The sequence below is a fragment of the Bos indicus genome, chromosome 3 (genome assembly GCF_029378745.1).
Source record: "Bos indicus isolate NIAB-ARS_2022 breed Sahiwal x Tharparkar chromosome 3, NIAB-ARS_B.indTharparkar_mat_pri_1.0, whole genome shotgun sequence".
Lineage (NCBI taxonomy): Eukaryota > Metazoa > Chordata > Mammalia > Artiodactyla > Bovidae > Bos > Bos indicus.
The window spans coordinates 47,152,405-47,177,353 of NC_091762.1; the positions used below are offsets into that span (position 1 = coordinate 47,152,405).

The window sequence follows — 24,949 nt, forward strand, 5'->3', positions numbered from 1 at the left end:
ACATACCCCTGTAATACGGGTAATAGAAAAAAAAGACACTGCATATTTCAACTGACTAGCTCTATATAAGCAAAAAGAAATAAAATTGGATCCCCACCTAAACAGTGTAGTAACTAAAATATTTTTTGATGAATTAGAAACAGAATAGATAAGACTTTAAAATTTTTCAGCAGAAAATATCTTTTTATCTATGAGTGTAAGTCACAAAAGTGGATCACATACTATGTAATGAATACCTCCATAAGTTTCAAAAATAAGAAATTGTACAGATCGTAATATTTGATCAAACATGATATTTTAATGAAAGTAAGAGAAGAGAAAAACAGAACAAAATCTAATTGTTATTTATTCAGATAAGATTTTGGAACAGTTTTTAAAAATTTGAGCCAAAAAATGACTCTACACCTCACAGAGTAATAACAAACTTTAAAAGACAAGTTACTTATAAAATAAGCAGCAAGAGATTAGTTTTCAGCACATGAAATGAAAATTACCCTTAATCTTGATCACAGTTTAAAAAAAAAAAGAAAAGAAAAAAAATTAATACTAGACATATATGCCATCTCACTTCTCAGACTAGCAAAATTCCAAGCATTTCAATATGCTGGGCAGGCTATGGGGAACTGAGGAATCTGCATTCTAACCAGCAGTATAAAGAAATGAGAAGATTTTCCATATATAGCAATGAAGTGATTTCCAGGGTATATTTACCTTCTAGGATATGTTTAACATTATGTTAAAAAGTCAAGATATTAAACCCTGTGTATTCTGTGCTATATTTTCTCTAAGATGCTAGGAGGGAGCATGCAGAAAAAACTCACATTTGCTTCTATTAAATAAAAGAATAAACAAAAAATTAATGAAAGTAGAAACCCTTTGTAAGGGGAATACAATAAGCAAAGTAGAATGAACAGGAGTAGAAGACATCTATGAATGTGGCTTGTTTTGCAACTCTGGAAAATTTATTCAAAGTGAAAAACTATTCCCTAAAAATGAAAATCAAAATGTAACAAACAAATCTAACTATTAGGGTGATGGCAGAACCACACACAAAATTATTTCAATAAACTTTAAAAAAAACCCTGTAATTGTATTGGTCTAACCAAAAAATTCGTTTTTAAGTAAAAATAAAAGACACATTTTTCATTTTTACCAAGAACTTTACTGAACACATTCACTGTTTTGTTCCACTATTTTCTGCCATTTTTCAGGCATAACTTCATAATTCTATAACTAAAAACTTGTTTTGAGTAAAGAACTGTTCCAGGTGCTTTTTACAGTCTTCTAGGGAATTGAAATCTTTTCCATTAGGTGAATTTTGTAAAGACCAAAATAAATGGAAATCCAAAGGTGCAATATCTGGTGAATACAGCTGATCAATCAGAACTTTCCAGATAAGTTGTAATAGTTTTGTTTTTTTTTTTTGGGGGGGGGGGGGGCCTGGTCATCAAATAAACATGCGGTATTGCATTATCCTGATAGAAGATTATGCATTTTCTGTTGAATAAATCCACACACTTTTTATTGGGTGCTCCTTTCAGTTGGTCTAATTGGTAGCAATATTTATTGAAATTAATCATTTGGTTCCCCAGAGGGAGCTCTTATTAGATAACTGCTTTCCAATCCCACCATATATACAACATCACTTTCTTTGGATGAAGACTGGTGTTTGGCTGGTGGTACTTCAACTCTCTTGTCCCACAATCTCTTCCATTCCACCTGATTGTACAGTATCCACTTTTCACTGCTTGTCACAGTTTGTTTTAAAAACAGAACGTTTTCACTATGTCCAAGTAGAGAACAGCATCAAGAAGGTTTTTTTCATTTATGTAGAACCCAGACATCAAAACAATTAACATAACCAAGCTGGTGCCACCCATTTTCAAGGCTTGATCTGACTATTTTGAGTATGTCAGCTATCTCCCACATGGTGTAATATCAACTGTTCTCAATGAATGTCTCAATTTGATCACTATGGACTTCAACTGGTCTACCCAACCTACTCATCCAGCAAAAAATCCCCAGCATGAAAACTTCGATTAACCACTTTTGACACATTTGACCAGGCACAGCACCTTCTCCATATACTACACAAGTCCTTTTTTGTGTTTCAGTTGCATTTTACCTTCCTTGAAATAATAAAGCATAATATGCCGAAAATGTTGCTTTCCCTTCCATCCTCAACTGTAAAATGGCTGCACAAAAATTCACCAATTTTAATAAGTTTTCTTTAAAATGCATGCTGATATGACAGCTGTCACAATACAATCTAACAAAATTGTTTCAAGTGAACAAAGTTAAAAAAAAACAACTACCAAAATTGTTTCAACTGAAGTTAATACAAAGATAACTAAGCAATACTAGAGTCATCTTATGGAAAAAAACAAATGAACCTGTTGGCAAACCCAATACTATACATTTTTCATGAAATACACTTTGAGGACAAAAATAATTGCAAAACAAATCTTAAAATTATATTACAAAAAATATACTACAATGTTACCACTGATGTTGCTTTTTAAAGAAATATATATGCAATTATGTTAACATTAGCAAGAATTTTCAACCTACAAGAGATACCAACAAAAAAATTGGAAAAGGAAACAGTAAAATTATGTACGAATTGGAAATGAACACAGATATATATGTCTTATTTTATTAGCTTTCTCAAGTGAAAAAATTTGGAAACAATAACAAACCTAAAAGACATTGGCACCTTTGCACCCACATTATTATTGTCTCTAAAGACCAGGTCCCACTAAAGGACCCATGATTTCCAGCTAACTAAAATTTTGGAGAAAAAAATAATACTTTAGGTAAAGAGCAAAACTAGTGATATTATGAGCTGCTGATGGCGCAAGATGAGAAAATTCAAACATTTTTAAAGAAATGATCACTGCAATAAGACTAAATGTAAAAATCTTTGCCTTCAAAATAACACTTTCATCAACAATAAAGAATTCACGTTGTACTGGAGTTTAGGCTAGAGTTAGCAGCTCATAAGGAAAATTTTTAGCAAAAATCTCTCCTGTTTTTCTTTTAATAAGGGTGTTTTGGTAAAACCAAATATTTGAGAGGAAAAGTTCTTCTGAATAGAAAAATACTAAGTAACATATGCAGGAGAAGAGTATCACCATTTTTGCAATACCCAGTGGAATTATGCAATTATTAGCTACTAAAACCCACTAGTACAGACAGATGATGGAGCACTCTATACTGGATGCATCAAGCAGAGAACACCTGAACCTACTAATAAATGTCAACATCACAAAAAGATAACTAGGCATGTTCCTTCTAGGGTGATACATTAGAAATTACACCGTACATTTACAAAGTATTCTTGCTGAAAATTAAACTTGAATCTGATCAAGTCTTATTACCTAACTACAAGTACACAAGAGATAAAGGATATGAGGAATAGAAAAAAATGACAACATAGAGGTAAAATCAGCAAAAGCATAATTTTCAAAAAATTGTACAGAATAGATGACCCAGTTTCTCTAACAGAAAATCAATAAAGGGGGAGAGAAAAAAAAAAAAAAACAAAACTGTCCTATTAATAGACTTGCTTGTATGCATGCTATGTCGCTTCAGTTGTGTCTGACTCTTTTCCACCCTATGAACTGTAGCCCGCCAGGCTCCTCTGTCCATGAGGATTCTCCAAGCAAGAATACTGGAGTGGGTTGTCATGCCCCTCCAGCAGGGATACAGACCTTAAAGTACCAAATCAGTAAGCTGACTTTCCTTGATCCCTGATTTAAAAAGAAAATACACAAGATTTCTTTAAAGTGATCAGGAAATTGATTACTACTGTTGGAGATTACATGGCATTGGGAAATTATTTTAGGGACTTCCATAGTTCTAACAGTGGATAAGACCCCACCTGCTAATGTAGGGCACACGGGTTTGATCCCTGGTCCGGGAAGATTCCACATGCAGAAGAGGAACTGAGTGTATGCGCCAGAACAAATGAGCCCATTATAGAGTCCCTGCTCCACAACAAGAGAGGCCACCACAATGAGAAGCCCACACACCGCAACTAGAGAAAGCCTAAGACAGCAACGAAAACCCGGAGTAACCAGAAAGAAGTAACTTGAAAAAATTATTTTAGTGGTGGGGTGGGATGGGCAAAGTAAGTGAAAGTAATTAAGTGATACAAACTTCCAGTTATAAGTAAGTTACTGGGATGTAATGCACAGCATGGGGAATGTAATAATAATATTGTAATAATTTTATATGGTCACAAATGACTACTAGATTTACAGTGACCAATTTGTAATATGTATAAATGTTGAATCATTATGTTGTACTCCTAAATCATAATACAGTATGTCAACTACACTTAAACAACAACAACAAAAAATTCTTTAAAATTTTATTATGTATAAAAATATCTTCAAGAGACTGTATCTGTTAGAGATACACATTGAAATATTTAGGAATGATATAAAATCATCGCTAAGATTTGCTTTAATATTCTTCCAAAGGAAGGCAAAGAAGTGTACTATTATACCATTCACTCCACTTTTGTACATTTTGAAGCTTTCACAAAGCTTAAAAAAGTGAAAAAGGTAAAAGACACTGATGGAAGAAATTGAAGAAGATGCAAATGGAAAGATATTCTTTCCATTTATGCTCATGGATTGGAAGTATACTGTTAAAATGCCCATACAACTCAGAGCAATCTACAGATTCAATGCAATCATCAAAATTCCAATCACATTTTTCATAAAATAGAAAAAAAAATCCTAAAGTCTATACGAAACAACAAAAAATCCTTAAGAACCAAAGCAATCTTGAGAAAGAACAAAAGTGGAGGCAGCACACCTCTTGGTCTTAAACTGTAATATAAAGAGTAACTCAAAACAGTACAATATGGGCATAAAAGCAGACTATTATAGATTAATTGTACTGAGTTCAGAAATAATCCATGGTCAATCAGTTTACACAGAAGGAGCCAACATACACCGTGGAGAAAAAACAGTCTCTTCAAAATGATGCTGAGAAACCTGGACAGTCTCATGCAGAAGAAAGAAACTGGACCACCATCTTTCATCACACATAAAAATTAACTCAAAATATATTAAAAATTTGAACATAAGGGCTGAAACTATAAAACTCCCAGAAAAAACGTAAGTAGTAAGCTCCTTGAAATCAATCTTCGCAGTGACTTTTTGGATTTGACACCAAAAGCAAAGGCAACAAAAGCAACAGTAATTAGGACTATGTCAAACTTTAGCTTCTGTAGGGTGAAGGAAACCATCAACAAGATGGATGGAAGGAAAAATCTGCACATCATACGTGAAATGTCAATATCAAAAATATACAAGAAACTCATAGAACTCAGAAAAAATAAACATTAAAGATTAAAAATAAACATTAAAGATTAAAGAATGGGCAGAGGACATAAATTGACATACAAATGACCAATAGGTACACGAAAAGGTACTCAATCATGAATCAGTGAAATGCCAATCAAAATCACAATGAAGTATCACCTCACACCTGTTAGGTGGATGGATGCTATCAAAAAGAAATAACAAGCACTGGCAGGGATTTGAAGAAATGGGAACACTTGCGCAATGACGATGGAAATGTAAACTGATGTACCCACTAAGGAAAACACTATGCAAGTTTCTCAAAAAATTTTACAAAGTAAAACTGCATGATCCAGTAATGCCATTTCTGGATATTTATCTAAAGGAAATAAAATCACTATCTAGACATTTGCACCCCCATGTTCACTGTAGCACCAGGGAAACAACTTAGGTCTCCATCAATGGATGAAGAAAATGTGGTTAATCTACACATTCATAACAGCTATAAACAGAAGAATTTACCATTTGCAACAACATGCAAATGAGGTCATAGGGCTAAGTGAAATAAGTCAGAGAGAGAGAGAGACAAACACTGTATGATCTCATTTACCTGTAAACTCTTAAAAAACGCAAAACACTGAATTCCGAAGCACAGTCTGGGGCAGTAAATAAAGATGGTGGCCAAAAGGTACAAACTTGGAATTCTGACATAAAGTGAAAAAGTGAAAGTGGAAGTCGCTCAGTCGTGTCCAACTCTTTGCGACCCCATGGACTGTAGCCTGCCAGACCCCTCTGTCCATTTCCCAGGCCAGAATACTGCAGTGGGTAGCCGTTCCCTCATCTGGGGGATCTTGCCAACCGAGGGAACAAACTCAGATCTCCCACACTGCAGGCGGATTGTTTACCAGCTGAGCTACCAAGGAAGCCCATAAATTAGCCCTGACCATGTAACACACGCTGATATAGTTAACAATATTTGAAAGTTGCCTAACGCTACGCTATGCTACACTACGCTACGCTAAGTCACTTCAGTCGTGTCCGACTGTGTGTGACCCCATAGACGGTAGCCTACCAGGCTCCCCCGTCCCTGGGATTCTCCAGGCAAGAACACTGGAGTGGGTTGCCATTTCCTTCTCCAATGCATGAAAGTGAAAAGTGAAAGTGAAGTCGCTCAGTCGTGTCAGACTCTCAGCGACCCCATGGACTGTAGCCTACCAGGCTCCTCCGTCCATGGGATTTTCCAGGCAAGAAGAGTACTGGAGAGGGGTGCCATTGCCTTCTCCAAAAGTTTCCTAAAGTAAATCTTAAAAGTTCTCAGCACAAGGAAAAAAATTTAACTATGTGTGGCAATGGATGTTTACTATACTTATTCTGGTAATTGTTTCACAATTTTTATACGTACATCAAATCATGCTGTATACCTGAAAATAATATAATGTTATATGTCAATTATATCACAATCTCAAAAAAAAAAAGGAAAAAGAGAACTCTACAAATCAAAGCTTACTGCCAAACGTATCAACTGATTTTTCTTAATCTTAAATGCATTTTTAAATAAGAAAATAAACATGTTCAGCATGTAAAGTGACAAAAAATAATAAAACAAATCTAGCTGGGTAGAAAGAGATAAAAACAGAAATTAGTGAAATATGAAAAAAATTACAGAAGGTGGTACTTTGAAAAAACCAGTAAAATAAGGCCTCTGACAAGAAAAATTAAAGGATAAAATATGAATATGTGCTTTTAGCAAAAATAAAAAAGGGGAGAATTAAAAAATGCTATAAAATTCTGAAAATAGCAAAGTACTGAATAACCGAATAAATCAGTAAACTTTGAAGAGAGGTGGGAGCATGGATCAAGAGGGAGGGGACATGTATACCTATGGCTGATTCATGTTGTTGTATTGCAGAAGCCAATACTATATTGAGAGACAATTATCCTCCAATTAAAAAGAAATAAATCTGAAAAATAACTTTGGAAGAAATCAAACTATTTGTCAAAAAAAAGGCTCTCTCTTTCCTCATGCCTTACACACAAGCTGTTTAAAATCCTTGCAACATGTAGGACAAATGATGGGAAGTACAATGCATTAGCTTTGGTAAAACTGCCAGTGACTTATTTTCCTTTTTGCCTAAAGCATCAAGTTTCTGCATTGAGCATGTCTTTTACAAATAAAGAAAATATCATGGAGAAGAAATATGCTCTCCAATTAATTTATAAATGTAGTACAACTACAATCAAAAATCAAAAGTCTTCATGGAACCCAGCCACCTTATCTTGTATATACACACAAACATATATATATATTTGTATATATAAATAAATGAAAAAAAATGCCAAGGACAGTTTTTAAGAAAAGTTGTGAAATTTACTCACCAAAATTCCAGCCAGGATTTATCATGATGCTACATTAAATTAAGACATGTATTGATAGCGATAGTCACAAACAATGAAACAGAAGAGATAGCCCAGGGAAGTTTCTCACATATATGGCAACACGACAACTAATACTGCAGATCAGTAGGAAAAACATGAAATCAATCAAGTTTGTAGCAAATTTGTTAGCCATAAGGGGAAAAAAACCATGTAACCTTTATAACACACTAAAATTAAATTTCAAGTAGACTGAGGCCCTAAATGTGAAAATCAAAATTTTTAAATGTTCAAAATAAAATCTGGAAGACTATATAAAAGATCAATTTAATACAAATTTCCTAAAGCTAAAACAAATTTAATGTTAGTATTTCCAAATCTAACCATCAATTAAAAAAAAAATAGCCACAGACAGGAAGTTTATCTGTACCTTGTACAACAAAGCTTTAGTACCCACAATTCATAAAAACTCCTAAGAATCAATAAAAGGAAAAGTTCCATAAATCAATATATAAAAACTCCAAGAAAATAAATGAAAACTTTGAAGCTGACTTCTAATAAAGTGCTCCTTCTTAGGATTTACAGATTTACAGGACTTCCCTGGTGGCTCAGACGGTAAAGCGTCTGCCTACAATGCAGGAGACCTCGGTTCGATCCCTGGGTCGGGAAGATCTTTTGGAGAAAGAAATGGCAACCACTCCAGTATTCTTGCCTGGAAAATTCCATGGAAGGAGGAGCCTGGTAGGCTACAGTCCATGGGATCACAAAGAGTCGGACACGACTGAGCGACTTCACTTACTCGCTCACTTACAGATTAAAGAACTATAATAAAAAGCATCACCATCATTTGAGTAGTTATGTACCATGTTGTGCTAATTCTTTTACATATTGTTCAATCAAGACAACTTTTGAAATAGGTCCCGTTAAACCCATTTTAAAAGCTGTAAAACTGAAACTCAGAGGCTACCTTATTCAATGTTAACTCGTCTGTTAATTCTAAATCATGTGTTTTTAATTTGACAAGACCTACACTGACAAAACATTTCTTTTTCATCATCAATAACTCCAATCTATATTACATTTTAATACTGCTGCTGCTGCTTCTGCTAAGTCGCTTCAGTCGTGTCCGACTCTGCTTTATTATAAAAATTTTATTTGGACTTTCCATCTTTGCATATATCCTTTAAGAATACTGATGAACAGATACTTATCGAGAAGACTATGCTGAGCATAAACAGGTTTAACAAAGTTATTTAAACGAATGTTCTTGAAAAAACACAGACGTATGCAAAAAAAAAAATCAGCTATCATGTATCTTTTAACAGAAAAACATTCCACCACTTACAGAATATTACTAAAAATCAAGAGAACGTGATGGCCTTAGATCCATCCACCAACTGACACATATGGAGAACATAATAATTGTAACATCAGAATACAATCAGTAGATGCAGACTACGGATAACTCTGTACCACCAACAATCAGTTTTCTTCAAAAATAAAATGTAATTATAAAAGCCTCACAAGGATAAAAGGATAATTTGCAGATCAAAAGAAATTTATTTACTGAATGTGTTGATCTTTGATCCTGAACCTTCCATACCACTAAAAATAAAGACAGTAAACGTACTACAACTTTTACAAGACAAATAGAAATCTTAACACAAATTTGGCACTTGAGAACATTAAGCAATTGCTGCTTTTTTCTTTTGGAGGGAGTGCACTGTGGTTGTATTTCTTTAAATCAGAGAGGGAGGAGGGTAGACAGAGAGAACTGACTCTATCTTTAAAAGAGACACAATAAAGTACTTTCGAACGAATACAAATACCCGGAATTTTTCTCAAAATAACAGAGGAGGAGAAAAGTAGAGTGTGGATAGCCTAAATTTTAGCAATGGGTTGTTTGTTGATGATTGTTTGGGCTGAGTGACAAATAACAGTTTATAATACTACTATGTCTTTTTTCTAAGTTCAAAATTCACAATAGCTATAACAAGAATCATTTCTCAAAAACACATTTCTTCCATAACTTTTTGATTATATTTTATTACTTTTCAAGTAAAAAAATTTACCTAACCACCTTAGTCCTTCATGAATAGCTAAAACTAAATTAGGAAACTTATTTAACTTTCAATTTAGCAACACAAATGAACCAAATAAGATATCTAAACAGTTAACTACAGAGGCTCATGATTCTAAATCATAGTGCTCCATATAATACCAAAGCTAAGGACTTTGCAGCTCAGTTGAGACATTCTAAAAATAGAATAATGAGCTACTTTCATATATGGAAGCTTACAGGTATATGGTTTTCCAGTAGTCATGTATGGATGTGAAGAGTTGGACTACAAACAAAGATGAGCACAGAAGAATTGATGCTTTTGAACTGTGGTGTTGGAGAAGACTCTTGAGAGTCCCTTGGACTGCAAGGAGATTCAACCAGTCCATCCTAAAGGAAATCAGTCCAGAATGTTCATTGGAAGGACTGATGCTGAAGCTGTAACTCCAATACTTTGGCCACCTGATGAGAAGAGCTGACTCATTTGAAAAGACCCTGATGCTGGGAAAGATTGAAGGTAGGAGGAGAAGGGGACAACAGAGGATGAGATGGTTGGACAGCATCACCGACTCAACGGACATGAGTTTGAGTAAACTCTAGGAGTTGGCGATGGACAGGGAAGCCTGGTGTGCTGCAGTCCATGGGGTTGCAAAGAGCCAGACACAACTGAGCAACCGAACTGAACTCAACAGGTATATGGAATACTGCCTACCACATGAAGTACAATCTTTCTGCCTACCTATCTGACATCCTATATTTTCTCTCCCTCCCACATACAAACTCTGCAGTAAAATTCAAACGATTCAGCTGATTGTTCAATGGTTATGAATCTGTGCCAGCCTATTGACACAACTTTAGATATGTCTTTCCCTCAACATATATTGCTCAGTTCTGCACCCAAACATTTACATGTACTGGTCACAATCCACTAATTTCATGAAATCTACTCTGATTCTACCAATTAATGTTCCCTACTGTAGCTTTAGGGCATTTTTGTAAACCTTGAATTAGTATATTTATGTCTTTAACTAGATGAGGTCCTAGAAGATATAGCTCTTTTGGATCTCCAGGGAAAAGGAAGAAGGTTAAGCAATAAAATTGGCATTGACCTTTTTACTGATAAGTAGCTCATGAGATTATGAGCATATTGAAGCCAGAGACCTTCCAAGAGTCATTAAGTATACTATGTACTATGTAATATGTACTACCAATGATGGAAAATCAACAAAATAAGTAAGGTCTCTGCTCTCAAGACACATATATTCTTAGTGTCTTTGAATCACCAGTTTTTAACATAGTGCTGTCATTTAGTAGACACACTGTGCTGCTGCTGCTAAGTCACTTCAGTCGTGTCCGACTCCGTGTGACCCCAATAGAAGGCAGCCCACCAGGCTCCCCCGTCCCTCAGATTCTCCAAGCAAGAACACTAGAGTGGGTTGCCATTTCCTTCGCCAATGCATAAAAGTAAAAAGTGAAAAGTGAAGTCCCTCAGTCGTGTCCAATTCTTAGTGACCCCATGGACTGCAGCCTACCAGGCTCCCCTGTCCATGGGATTCTCCAGGCAAGAGTACAAATGTCTTTAATTTGAAATTCTAACATAAATACCCTAGCAAGAATTATGTAACATTTTAAGAAAACTCAAAACCTAAAAACCCGAATAACACAGTTTTTGGTTAAAATACTGGTCATCAATCAGTTATATTCAACTACTATTAAAAAGGTTATGTTTAGTACTATTTTATTGCAATTACCTAGGAAAGCCAATGATGCTGAATAAAGTACCCATATTACAACTTAAACTGTCTTTGCATTCAACAGTTTACAACGGGTGCTTTCAAAATTCTAGTGAAATTTAACCCAAAAAAAGCTAACTATTTGGGCCCATTATTCTGCAAGAATTTCAGAGGCAAAATGGTTAAAAGTATAGAAATAAACCTCTGAAACAAATTACAAAGAATTAAAAAATTTTTTTTTTAAGAAATGCAACAAACTTTGTATTAAAATCTACCAATTTCCTTTCTGTTTCACAGTCTCACTGACCTAACCAAATAAAAAGGGGTCTATAAAGAAGGCTAAGTGCCAAAGAATTTATACTTTTGAACTGTGGTGTTGGAGAAGACTCTTGAGAGTCCCTTGGACTGCAAGGAGATTCAACCAGTCCATCCTAAAGGAAATCAGGCCTGAATACTCATTGGAAGGACTGATGCTGAAGGTGAAACTCCCAATACTTTGGCCACCTGATGAGAAGAGCTGACTCATTTGAAAAGACCCTGATGCTGGGAAAGATTGAAGGTGGGAGGAGAAGGGCTCGGCAGAAGATGAGATGGTTGGATGGCATCACCGACTCAATGGACATGAGTTTGAGTAAACTCCAGGAGTTGGTGATGGACAGGGAGGCCTGATGTGCTGCAGTCCGTGGGGGTCACAAAGAGTTGAACACAACTGAGGTACTGAACTAACTGAACTGAAATTAATGAAAACATTCATATGGATAATGAAAAATGAGATTTCAACATAGCCCAGAGCTACAAAAACTGGATATTCTATATGTAGTATAAATTGGTTAACATTAATAAAGGACTTAGTTCATGGAAAATACTTTTTATGTACAATCACACTTAATATTCAAAGTTTGTCATCTCAATTCTAAAGAAACTTAAGTTTAAAATGTTTTAAAATGTTTAAGTATCAAACAGGAAAAAAAGCTGAATTATACTACTTAATAATTCAAATGGGCTTCCCTGGTGGCTCAGATGGTAAAGAATCTTCCTGCAATGCAGGAGACACAGGTTCGATTCCTGGGTTGGGAGAATCCCCCAGAGAAGAGAATGACTACCCACTCCAGTATTCTTGCCTGGAGAACCCCATGGACCAGCGAGCCTGGTGGGCAACAACATCTAAATGCCCAAAACTGTATCAAAAAAGTAATAAAACTGTAGGAAAAAGTACCTATAATGCATATGAATCAATTATCTTTATATATAGAGTTGGACAAACATGATAATCATTAAAATAGATCCCATATTCAAAGAGGCAGTTCACAGAAACAGAAAGCCAAAGTTTTAAAATCTCACCTATTTCAAAATATAAATTACAAAGCTTTTTTTACCCTAAAATTAGCTAATATTCTAAATTTTCATTAAAACTCAGAATTGCTAAGGGTACAGAAAAACAAGCACTCCCATACACAATTGTAGAAAACAAATGAGTAAGAATCCTCTTGGCATTGTGGCTTTAATAAACTCTTTAGCTGTAATTTAATTTGACACAGTATTTTTACTTTTATTTTTAATATTCTCACTTGTTAACTGCAAAAATAATTAAATCAAAATATTAGTCGATGTGGAACTCAACTGTGATGTGTAAAGCAACTACAGTGTGAGGCACCAATGTAACAAGACAAAACTATAATTGCAGAGACCATATTAAGTAAAATTTTTAAGTGAACTTCTACTTCAGGCCAAGAAGGTGTAACAATGGACCAATCTGCCCTACTTAGGAAAACAAAAAAGTCATACATAATTTATACAACACTGTTTTTCAAGACCACTGGACACTTGACAACGATGCACCATGGGATAAGCCATGACTGTCCCAGCTTACTAGCTTGAGAAAGTCCAGGTCAAGGCCCAGCTCCAATAAGGAAACTGGGTTGAACTTCAGAAATTCCCTGACAGTTAAAAGTCAAAAATCCAAGATCAAAGCAGCTCAAGTTTGTTTGGCAGAGTTCAACAGAGAGCTGCACAAAGAGAACTCTGGAAGGTCAGCAGAGAATCCTCCCTGAGTATTCAATGCACGTGCATAACTATGTAAAGTAGAAGGTTATTTCTCTTGTTGTTTAAGTCTTTTAAAAAGATAAATGGCTACTTAAAGAATGCGCTATAGAATTTATAACATGTAGAAGTACAATGTTATAATAACAATAGTACACAGGCCAAAAGGGGAGAAGTATTCTAATACTTTAATGGCAAAGAGCCACTGCTACTGCTACTGCTAAGTCACTTCAGTCCTGTCGGACTCTGTGCGACCCCATAGACGGCAGCCCACCAGACTCCGCCGACCCTGGGATTCTCCAGGCAAAAACACTGGAGTGGGTTGCCATTTCCTTCTCCAATGCATGAAAGTGAAAAGTGAAAGTGAAGTCGCTCAGTTGTGTCCGACTCTAGAGACCCCATGGGCTGCAGCCTACCAGGCTCCTCCGTCCATGGGATTTTCCAGGCAAGAGTAGTGGAGTGGAGTGCCATTGCCTTCTCCTGATGAGGGTAAAAAATGGAGAGTGAAAAAGTTGGCTTGAAACTCAAAATCAAAAAAACTAAGATCATATCATCCAGTCCCATCACTTAATGGCAAATAGAGGCGAAAAAGTGCAAACAAGTGACAGATTTTATTTTCCTGGGCTCCAAAATAACTGCAGACAAAGACTGCAGCCATGAAATTAAAAGACACTAGCTCCTTGGAAGAAAAGCTATGACAAAACTAGACAGCACATTAAAAAGCAGAGACATCACTTGGTCAACAAAGGTTCATATAGTCAAAGCTATGGTTTTTCCAGTAATCATGGACAGATGTGAGAGTTGGACTGTGAAGAAGGCTGAGCACTCAAAAAATGGTATTTTTGAACTGTGGTGCTGGAGAAAACTGTTCAGAGTTCCCTGAACAGCAAGGAGATCAAACCAGTCAATCCTAAAGAAAATGAACCCTGAATATTCATTGGAAGGACTGATGCTGAAGCTGAAGCTCCAATACTCTGACCACCTGTAGTCTACAAGAACTACACTTTAAACTGAAGGATACAAATAGTCTGAAAGTAACACAATGGAAAAAGATATACCATGTGAACTCTACTCAAAACAAAGCCAAGATGAGTATAATTAGAAAAAGTATACCTTAAAGCAAAGAAGATTACCATGAATAAAAATGGTCACTGTATAATAATAAAGAGGTGAATATATCAAGAGGACATAGTAATCTTAAACATTTATGTACTAATTGTAATTTCAAAAATATAAAGTGAAAATGATAGAAACACAAGGCAAAACAAACGAACGCACAATATAGATTTCAATGTCATTTTTTCAGTAAGTGACAGCAATAGAAAGACATCACTTGAACAACATTACCAATAAGCACGACCTAATTAACATATACAGAACACATCGCCCAACAACAGAATACACCTCTCTATAAAGCACTTAAAACTAACAGGATATATAATATCTAAACCATAAAATAAGAAAAAATTACAAAGATTCAAGTCTTCCAAAATATGTTCTCCAGGCACAATGAATTAAATTAGAAACAAACAAAAAGTATATGGAAAATTCCAAATACCTGGAAATTAAATAACATACCTCTCAATAATCCATGGGTCAAAGAAATAAACATGGTAGATGTACTCTGAACTGAATGAAAAGAAGCTTACATGTCAAAACTTGAGGGATGCCATGAAAGCAATATTTGTATGAAAATACATAACATTAATCCTCTGTATTAGAAAAGATACCGTGTCAACTACATCAACTTTAATATTAAATAGGAAAAAAGCAAACTAAATACAAAGCAGAACATTCAAACAGCAGAAATCAATAAGATGGGAAATGGAGAACATAGAAAATTCAATGAAGCCAAAAGCTGATTATTTAAATTAATAAAATCAATGTATTTCTAGACAGACTGATAAAGGAAAAGACACTAATTATCAATATCAGAAATGAGAGAGATGACATCACTATAGATTCTAGTTATTAAAAATATAAAAATCCAATACAACAAACAACCCTACAAATAAGTTTAGCAACTGTGATGAAAAAGCTTAGCAACTTTGATGAAGAGTTTAGCAACTTTGATGAAACAGACTAATTCTATGAAAACAAAATTGCCAAAGCTCACTCAAAAGGATAATCTGAATAATCCTGTATCTATTCAATAAATTGAATGTGTAGTTTAAAACCTTCCCACAAAAACAGCAAACCCATACAGCTTCACTGGTGAACTGTACCAAACATTTAGGAAAAAAATAACGTCATTTAAGGTATTTAATTCAGGAACAAAGAATGCTTGCTCTCCCTATTTAAACACTGCACTAGATGCTTTTTCATACTTAGTGACTGAACAACTAAATGCCATAGGTAAGAAAAAGAAAAGACATTCAGATAGAAAATATAATAAACAGTGTACACAGAAAATCTGATGGCATCTACCAAAAAGCTGTATACTGTAATAAAAATGTCTGGCAAATGTGCTAAATACAAAAGCAATGGGCAAAAATAATCTTTATTTCTATATATTAATAACAAATGGACATTTGTTTTAAATATTACTTAGAATAGCACCAAAAAAAAAAACCCAAAATAAGGATAAATCTGAGTAAAAAGACAAAAAATCTGTATAGTGAAAATATAACTGCTCCAAAAAGTAAAAGATTGAATTAAATGTTAAGATAATTTGTGTTCATGGGTGGAAAAACTCAACATTAAGATGTTAATTTTCCCCAAATTGCTCTATTGATTCAAGTTAATTTCAATTAAATTCCAGCAGGCCTTTCTGTAGAAACTGACTCATAGGAAAATGTAAAGGACCCAGAAGAGCCAAAACAACTTTGAAAACAAACACAGTTCCACTTTATTTCAAGATTTGATATAAAACTAAGTAGGATAGTACATTTTTGGCTACTAAATAGACAAAAACGGGTCAATGAAAAAGAATACAGTACAAAGAATCATATGTAGATAGTAATTGTTTCTGACCAAGATGCACAGCCAATTCAATTAGAAAAAAAAAGTCTTTTCAACAAATCATGCTAAAAAAAGTGAATTTCCATATTCAAATCCAAAAAATCTTGATTCATACATTGCATCATATTAAAAAAAGTTAAAAAGAACTTAAATGTAAAACTAAAAACTATAAAATCTATCAGAAAACAAAGGAGAAATCTTTGTGACCCTGGGTTTCACAATGACCTGTTTTTATTACTTAGTCACTAAGTCACTTCAGACTCTCTTGTGACTCCATGGACTGCAACCCACCAGGCTCCTCTGTCCATGGTATTTACCAAGGAAAAATACTAGAGTGGGTTGCCATTTCCTTCTCCAGGGAATCTTCCTAACCCAGGGATCAAACCTGTATCTTCTGCATTGCAGGTGGTTTCTTTACCCCTGATCCACTGAGAAGCCCTCACTGAGCCACCAGGGAAGCCGTAAAGACAATGAGTGAGTGAGTGAAGTCGCTCAGTCGTGTCCGACTCTTTGCGACCTCATGGACTGTAGCCTACCAGGTGCCACCATCCATGGGATTTTCCAGGCAAGAATACTGGAGTGGGTTGCCATTTCCTTCTCCAGGAGATCTTCCCGACCGAGGGATTGAACCCGGGTCTCCCACATGGTAGGTACTGTAGGCAGATGCTTTACCGTCTGAGCCACCAGGGAAGATCCTAAAGATGACTTAGATATGACCAAAAGCATGAGCCACACTAGCAAACACCTGGTAAACTTAAATTCATCAGAATTAAAAAATGCTATTTTTCAAAACACCATTGAGAGAATCAAAACAAAAAAGGCAGAAAATACTGCAAACCATATATCTGATAAAGAACCTGTAACCAGAATGTAGACTTCTCAAAACTTAAAGAAATAAATCAATTTGAAAAGCAGACATTCAAATAGACTTAACCAATGACATATAGCTTGCAAAAAAGTCCATGAAAAGATGTTCAACACCAAAGACACTAGAAAAATGAAAAATAAAACCACAAAGAGATTACCAGTTCACATCCATCAGACTGTCTATAATTAAGAAAAAACAGTAACAAGCACTAGAGAGGATGTAGATGGGGGATGCCACGGGCAGTAAACTGGAAATGAAAGCATTTGTTTACAAAAAGACCTGCACAGAAACTTTATTTATAATAGACCCAAATTGGAAACAATCCAAATGTCCATCAAGAGTTGTGTGGATAAACAAACTGCTGTATGTCTGTACAATGTAGTACTACTAAGCAATAAAAAGGAATGAACTACTGATATACAACATGGCTGAAATTCCAATAATGCTGAGTGGAATGATCCAGGGAAAAAGAGGATACATACTGTATGACTCTTTGCTTAAAATTCTAAAAACTGCAAACTAATCTACAGTGACACAAAACAGATCAGTGGTTGGCTGGGGAAAGAAAGGCAGAAGGGAGTAATTACAAAGGAGCAAAATGATACTCCTGGGGTTCATTACCCTGATAGTAGTGGTTCATAGGTGTATATATGTAAAAACACTGTATACCTTAAATATAGGTGGTTGATCTCAAATTATATCTCAATAAAGCTTCTTTTTAAGGCACAATATGGGCCAGTACACATGGCATGAATACATTTGTGTAACTAAACAAGGATGTTTATATGTGTGGTAATATGTAAACTAGTAATTTCAGGAAAAAAAATGCACAAAAAAAATTTTAACATAATCACCTACACCTAAGAAAAAGGACTGGAAATCAAGGAGAAATATTTTTCACTTGAATTTTTTTTAACTACACACATGTATTACTTTTTTAAATTTCATGAAAGCTTAATTACTTGGCACATAAATCCAACGCCAAAGGAAAAATTCTTAACCATTATCCTAGCAAATTATAGGCACCCCACTCCAGTACTCTTGCCTGGAAAATCCCATGGACAGAGGAGCCTGGTAGGCTGTAGTCCATGGGGGTCAAGAAGAGTTGGACACGACTGAGTGACTTCACTTTCACTTTTTACTTTTATGCATTGGAGAAGGAAATGGCAGCCCACTCCAGTGTTCTTGCCTGGAGAATCCCAGGGACGGGGGAGCCTGGTGGACTGACGTTTACAGGGTTGCACAGAGTCGGACACGACTGAAGCGACTTAGCAGCAGCAGCAGATTATAAAAATACAACTTCAGTTATCAAAACTTTTATATTAAACAACAGACAAAAAAAAAAGGCTAGCAACCACTTTAACATAATTTTCTAACAACATTCCCTCTTCAAACTACTAATGTAGAAAACTGCCAATAAACCACATCTGAACACCCTCTTCCAAGCATCTTCATTTCTTTCTGCTTGTTCTAGGTTTTGTGAATTCCTTTTCTCCTTATCCAGTAATTGACAACTCAGACTTGCATCATTTATATTTTTAAAAATTCACTTCCAGAAGATATGCTTGGATGGTTAACTACATCTGACCCTCTTAGAAAATACCATTGCTGAATAAAAATAAATACACCTTCCCACAAAAAGCTCATTACTTCTCCCTCAATCTACATAATATGAACTTAACAGGTAAGGCAAAATAGTACAGTGTGGACAAGTGCTTAATTTACTAGAAAGAGAGGACAGAAAATAAGCAAGAAAACACAAAATATCTCCAAGTGTTCTAAAGAATATCACATTGTTATTGATGAAATTTTAAGAATTCCAAAAATTATTTAGAATGGTCAGGAATAACTGGACTCTCAAGAGCAAACTGCCTCTCGTGACCACTCATACTTGAAGGAGGTAAATGTCTTGCCTCCAACAAGTATTTGAGATCTAGGCTTGAAAGACATTTTGCCAGGCTTGGAAAACTAAAGATTTAAGAATCGTGCCCTAACAGGGCAGAAAGGTTTACAAACAGAAATTTGTAATACATCCCAATGTTAAAATGTACAAGGATTCAAGGAAATGAAAGGCCTAAGCACTAGATCTAAGGTTTAAAGTATGAATAGTTTTTCTGGCCAAAGAGAGTGACGAAAGATTCTAAACAATCTCTATGTAAGGACTAACTTTCTTTAGTAGACGCACAAACCAACTCTATAACTTCTGACTCAAATTTGAAGCTAACTGCCTGAACAAGTTTCTTTATTCTCTTTAAAAATCAGGGTAAACTGATTTCTAATGAAGCTTATTACTAGTGAAAATATCTCAGACTTCATAACAGAAAAGCAGAGTGAAAAAAATCTTATATTACTATAATTATATCATTTAGGTCAAATCACTTTATCTGTCCATTTAGAACCATAAGTTCCCCTCAGAAAATTGGGTTATCGTTTTATATTTACAAGAATATAAGCTTTTTCAATTCCTTGAACACCATTCATACTTTAAAATATTATTCTCAGAGACTGCTTTTCTAGAAAAATTTATGGTTGTCTATTTAGGTTAAAACTATTTATATAAACCAATGTTAAAAATTCAACAAGTACTTTCCACTGGAATTTTTGTAAGCTATATTATAGTTTTCAGAAGTCAACAGAAAGTTTCCTTTAATGATAATACACTCAGTAGATCGAGGAACCCAGCTTTCCTTAGTTTTAAACACTGTTTTCCTACCTTTACGCCAACTGCAACATCAGTGACAATTCTGTAAAACAAACAAACAAAAAGCTTCAACCTCTAGTTATTCAAATGGTCACTGTTAGAAACTTTTTAGGGTAGTTCATCAATCATAAATCTTCCACTCAAAATGCAGATGGAAAACACACACAAAGATGGTCGGTGGAACATTATCAACTTGGCTTTCTAGAAATGACTTTCAAACATGTGAGGAAACTCACAGTTTCGGTGTTTTTTTTTTAATTTCAAATAGCAAAAAGAACAAAACCCCAAAGCCTACATAATGTCCCGCTACACTTAGGTTAATAATTTAAGACTTAATTCAACTCTTTAGTAATCTTAATAGGATGAGGAAACATGAAATTCAATACAAATTTTGCCATCTATTTCCATGCTGATCTGGGGAAAACAGTGAAATCTGGACTTGTTTCATCTAGAAAATAATCTTTAGAGAACACCTAGGATGAGTCAAATTTCGTTAGTCTGTTAACTTTTACTAGATCTGCACTTGATACCCTTAAAAAACATCGAAATCCAGATGCTTAAAAAAACCTCGTATTTTACTTCTGACCCTTCAAATACAGTCACTGATTCCAATAAAAGATACTGTTTTCCTATGCTCCCAAACGGGCTGAATACGGCTACATTTCGCCCTAAAGGGTGCCTCCTTTAACAATGAGTTAAATTATTAGAGTCTTTTCAGGTGTGGAGCGTTAAGTGCAGGGAAACCCTGGTCCCGTATCATTTCCCGAAGCCTTTGCCTCACCTCACTTAGCATTCTATCGCCAGCCTCAAAGGTGTAGATGGTTCTGGCTTTTTAAGAGTTGTTTTTGTTTTTCCCGAAACTGGTCAAAGTAGCTGAAAAGATGGCCCTGTGTTGACTATCTGCTCTTCTTTCTGCCACAGCTCTTAGCCTTTGCCCATGTGACTGATGTCCACCACAAACACTTCGTTTTTTGAGATGATTTAATTTCTGGGCCCTTCTGCCAAGCCTTCAACGTTCTTAGGCCGCAAAGAAAGGCATTTTTCAGCCTCCCGCCCCCACTAGCAGACTCCAGTGAAAACAAAGGAGTGTGACATCTGCCCTCCCCCTTCCTCCCGCCGCCGCACGCCTCCCCGCCCCCCTTCCCCCGCGGCTCCCACTTAGCTTTCCCCGGAGCTCCCGCCACCGGCATCTCCCCCAGCCAGGGCGGGCCAGGCGGGGCCAAGAAGGCCTGGGACTTCTAGGGAGGGGGTCCGGGGAGGGGGGCCTCTGTTCTCTCAGCGGGGAGCCGCCCCCCTCCCCCCAACGTAGGCCTCGCTCTCCGGCCGCTACACTCGCTCCCACCGGAACCGCTCGTCCGGGGTCCGGGTCCCCGGTTACGGATCGAAATGGCTCCTAGAGGGGGGAAGGGCCGGGCGAGACATTCTGGGGCCCCCACCGCATCCCTCGCCGCCCCTCCAAGACCCGCTGCTTCTCCGGGGTCGTCGCCCCAATGCCGGCCAAGCCTACGAGTCCGCTTTCTTCCCGTTTTCTCGACCAGAGCCCGCCGGGGGAAGCCCAGGGAGGGGTGTGTGCGATGGGGCGGGGGTTGGGTAACGGCAGCCCAGCCCTGGGAGGGGCCGCCAGAGGGTTTCTGCCCGACCCCGGACGGGGCCACAGGCGGGCCCCACTCCCCTCTCACACACCACCTCGCCAAACCCGTTACCTACCCGTCCATTGCCGAACCGAACAAAGCTTCGCTCACAAGAACCGAGCCACGCAGCCGGCGAGACACACAAGCGGAGAGAAAATGGCGGCTAGAGCCCGACGGAAATTGCCGAAGGTGCCGGAGCGCACGGGGCAGCGCGTGGCAGCGGCGGCGGCGGAAAGAGCCGAGCGCGCCGGCGCCCGGCTGCGGGCGGCGAGCGGCGGGGCGCGGGGACGGCGGGGAGGGGGCGCCGCCGCAGTGGCCTCCTACGCGGCGCCGCGCGCCTGGGGCCCTCCGCCCTTTGCGCTCTGGGCCTCGGCCTGTTGCTGAGCAGAGTGGCTTGCTTGGTTTCTATTGTACGTTCCTCCTCGAAGTCCCTGTTGCCCTCTCAGGGCGGTGTGGGTGGACTAGCACCCAGCCCTCCACACCCACTGCCCTGGACCTCGGGAGGGTGTCCCCTGGACCGCAGGACTGCCCAAAGACCTCCTCCACTTTTCCCTCCAAAGCAGGTCCCAACTTGGCTACCGTCGACTTAGATGGGCCAAGAAAAAAACTATTTCATAGCTTTTTTCTTTTTTTACTATGCCATCTTTTATTAACAGACCCCTCCGTCCTCTCAAAACCAAAAACCAAAAGAAACTTTATCCCATTAACCAAGACCACTGCTTAGTGAAAACTGTGCTTCTGAAGCAAGTAGACATCAGATTGAAACATACGGCTTTTGCTTCCCGACGCTTGAAGTTCCAAGTGGAAGAAGATAACGATTCTCACCTCACTCAGCTGATTAGTCTGCACCTGTAGGAAATACTCACAATACCTGGATGGAAAAGAACACAGGTTGAGAGATGTATTAAAAAGTTGGTAAGAAATCTGCTACCAACAGTAAGATCTACCATTTGGAGGCTTGAAAGAGCAAGTGGGGATGGAAGTACTAGCTCCATCTTTACCGTTGGTTAAAGATGGAGGAAACACTACGATGGGCTACTCAAATCGACTCCCTTTTCTGTATCTCTCACTGGTTTCCTTTTCAATTTTAAAAGCATATTGGACAATTCCTTTAAAGTGTTTTTATCAAAGGCTCAACGTTTGAAAAGGCATCCGTTTTTGAAAAATTTGCTCAGTGGGCGACTTTTCTCTATCCTCCGTCCTTCCCCCGCAGCCACAACACACACATACGCACACCTCTAATCCTGGAAATGAAAAATATTCTCTTTGTCTCTCCAATTACTCTCAATGACCACTCTGGGTTTTCTGATATCTCCTTCATACAAATCTCTTATCCATTTACTATTTGGAATTTCACTGTACTAAATATACTTTATGATTCATAAAATTACATTGTTTTTAACTTGAACAAAACTTACAGAACATCTGGTCCAAATAGAACTCTTCAGAGCACTCAAGTGTTAAGAATTCTTGATTTGCTTCAGGGATTAGAATTTCTTAAAAAACAAACAAAAACAAAAAAACACACATTACTTCCTACATTGTCTTCCCTTTGCCGTTAACATTAACTTGTGATACATAGAGGACCCATTATCAGTGCCATTAATAATCACTCTTCAAACGTTTGTGGTTTTGAACAGGTATTTTCACTCAACAGTTAAATATGTAAGCTCCAAAGGCCAGGAACTCTATCATAATTCTCTGTATTCCCCCACAGTGACTCAATCAATGTTGATTCATTAGCTCTTGTTTTATCTTGGCAAAGACAAACTGCTCCACCAAAGGAAACCTGTCCTTAGGTGTCAAAACAAACAAACAAAATTTATCCTGTTAACCAAGACCAAACTATAATATTCACAAAAACGTGTTTTTCTTTTTTTTTCTCCTAATAAAATACAAGACTACGGACAGACAATAGTCAGTGTGCTTGCTTATTTAGACCCATCACTTTCTAGAAAACATTTAAGTTTCTTTATAAGTCAAGACACAAAAAGTAGTAGGTAAAATATATAAAGTGAAATAAAGAAATAAAAGGGTGATACAACATAGAACCAGAAGTGAGACTAATGCAACAACTATATCACAAAAGCATGGTGATTAAAGATTGGATTCAAATCAGAGCTCTTTTCATTTAGTAGATGTGTGACACTAGACATGTTCATTAACCTCTCCAGGAAAAAGTTTCATTAACTGATGTTAATGGGATTTCCTCTACTGTAAGTAAAAATGGGATTAAAAATAAGACCTTCATCCCAGATGACTGACCTTAAAAGTCCTAACGTATGTAAAGCAGAACTCTAAGTCACTGATGGGATACAGTAAATGCTCAATAAAGGAATAAAGGGTGCTATCATCATCCTATTTTTTTGTTGTTGTTGTTCCTAAGTATTATTAGTCACTTGAGAAGGAACAGGTTGCAATTTTTTGGCCCTTGGATTTTTTAGCACCAATAATATTCATATAAATAAACCTATATAGAGACTTTCACAAAGGTTAAACACATCACTAACATAATTAGATTGGCTGATATCTAGTGGAATAAATCTGGGGAAATGTCATAGATAAATTTCTAAAACCTCATCCAAATCAAGATTTGTGTGATTTTATGAGTTAACCATGGTGGAGATTATTAATCTCAACATTAGCAGATGATCAACCTTTGTAATATATGACAAGACTATATTAGTATTTATGACTTCCTAACAAAATAAGGCAATAAAAATTAAAGTGCCTGTACAGTATTATTTTCATTTCAATATCTTTTTTCAGTATAATGATTTGTTCTTTCTCCTCTGAGTGGTAAATGTTTTGACCTTTTACAGAGATTTACACTTATGTGAACAATGATTAAATCTAAATTTCAGTGTATGTTAAGTCAAAATGACGTCTAATATTGATGCAATAAAAATAGGAGATAGGATCTTTTCATAATATTCTGATTTTATTCCTAGCTTTACATCTTTCCTGCCTATATTACTAAAGACTTCCTTTAACTTTTTTATGCTGCTTTTCTTCTTATGAAAAGAGGAAATAATCATAGGATCAATTAGATAATTCCAGGGGAGTATGTATTTTTATACTAATGGAAATATTCTAAAAGTAAATTGTGGTGATAGCTATACAATATACTGCTACTGCTACTGCTAAGTCACTTCAGTCGTGTCCGACTCTGTGAGACCCCATAGGTGGCAGCCCACGAGGCTCCCCAGCCCCTAGGATTCTCCAGGCAAGAACACTGGAGTGGGTTGCCATTTCCTTCTCCAAT

General features: G+C 36.8%; 1 protein-coding gene across 5 annotated transcripts in view; it reads right to left on the reverse strand.

The window, feature by feature from the left end:
• PTBP2 (polypyrimidine tract binding protein 2) overlaps positions 1–21,881 on the reverse strand; it is an 85,417-nt gene extending 63,536 nt beyond the window's left edge. For 4 of the 5 annotated variants that reach the window (XM_019957016.2, XM_019957015.2, XM_019957014.2 and 1 more), the window contains exons 1-2: positions 21,761–21,881; positions 20,066–20,096 (exon numbers count right to left, since the gene is read on the reverse strand). In XM_019957016.2, the coding sequence (XP_019812575.2) occupies positions 20,066–20,096; positions 21,761–21,768 (39 nt within the window). In that variant the 5' untranslated portion in view covers positions 21,769–21,881. Of the gene's footprint in view, positions 1–20,065; positions 20,097–20,834; positions 21,137–21,760 lie in introns of those variants that run through there. The other variant, XM_070786055.1, reaches the window with a different exon arrangement.
• Between the last annotated feature and the right edge of the window lie 3,068 nt (positions 21,882–24,949).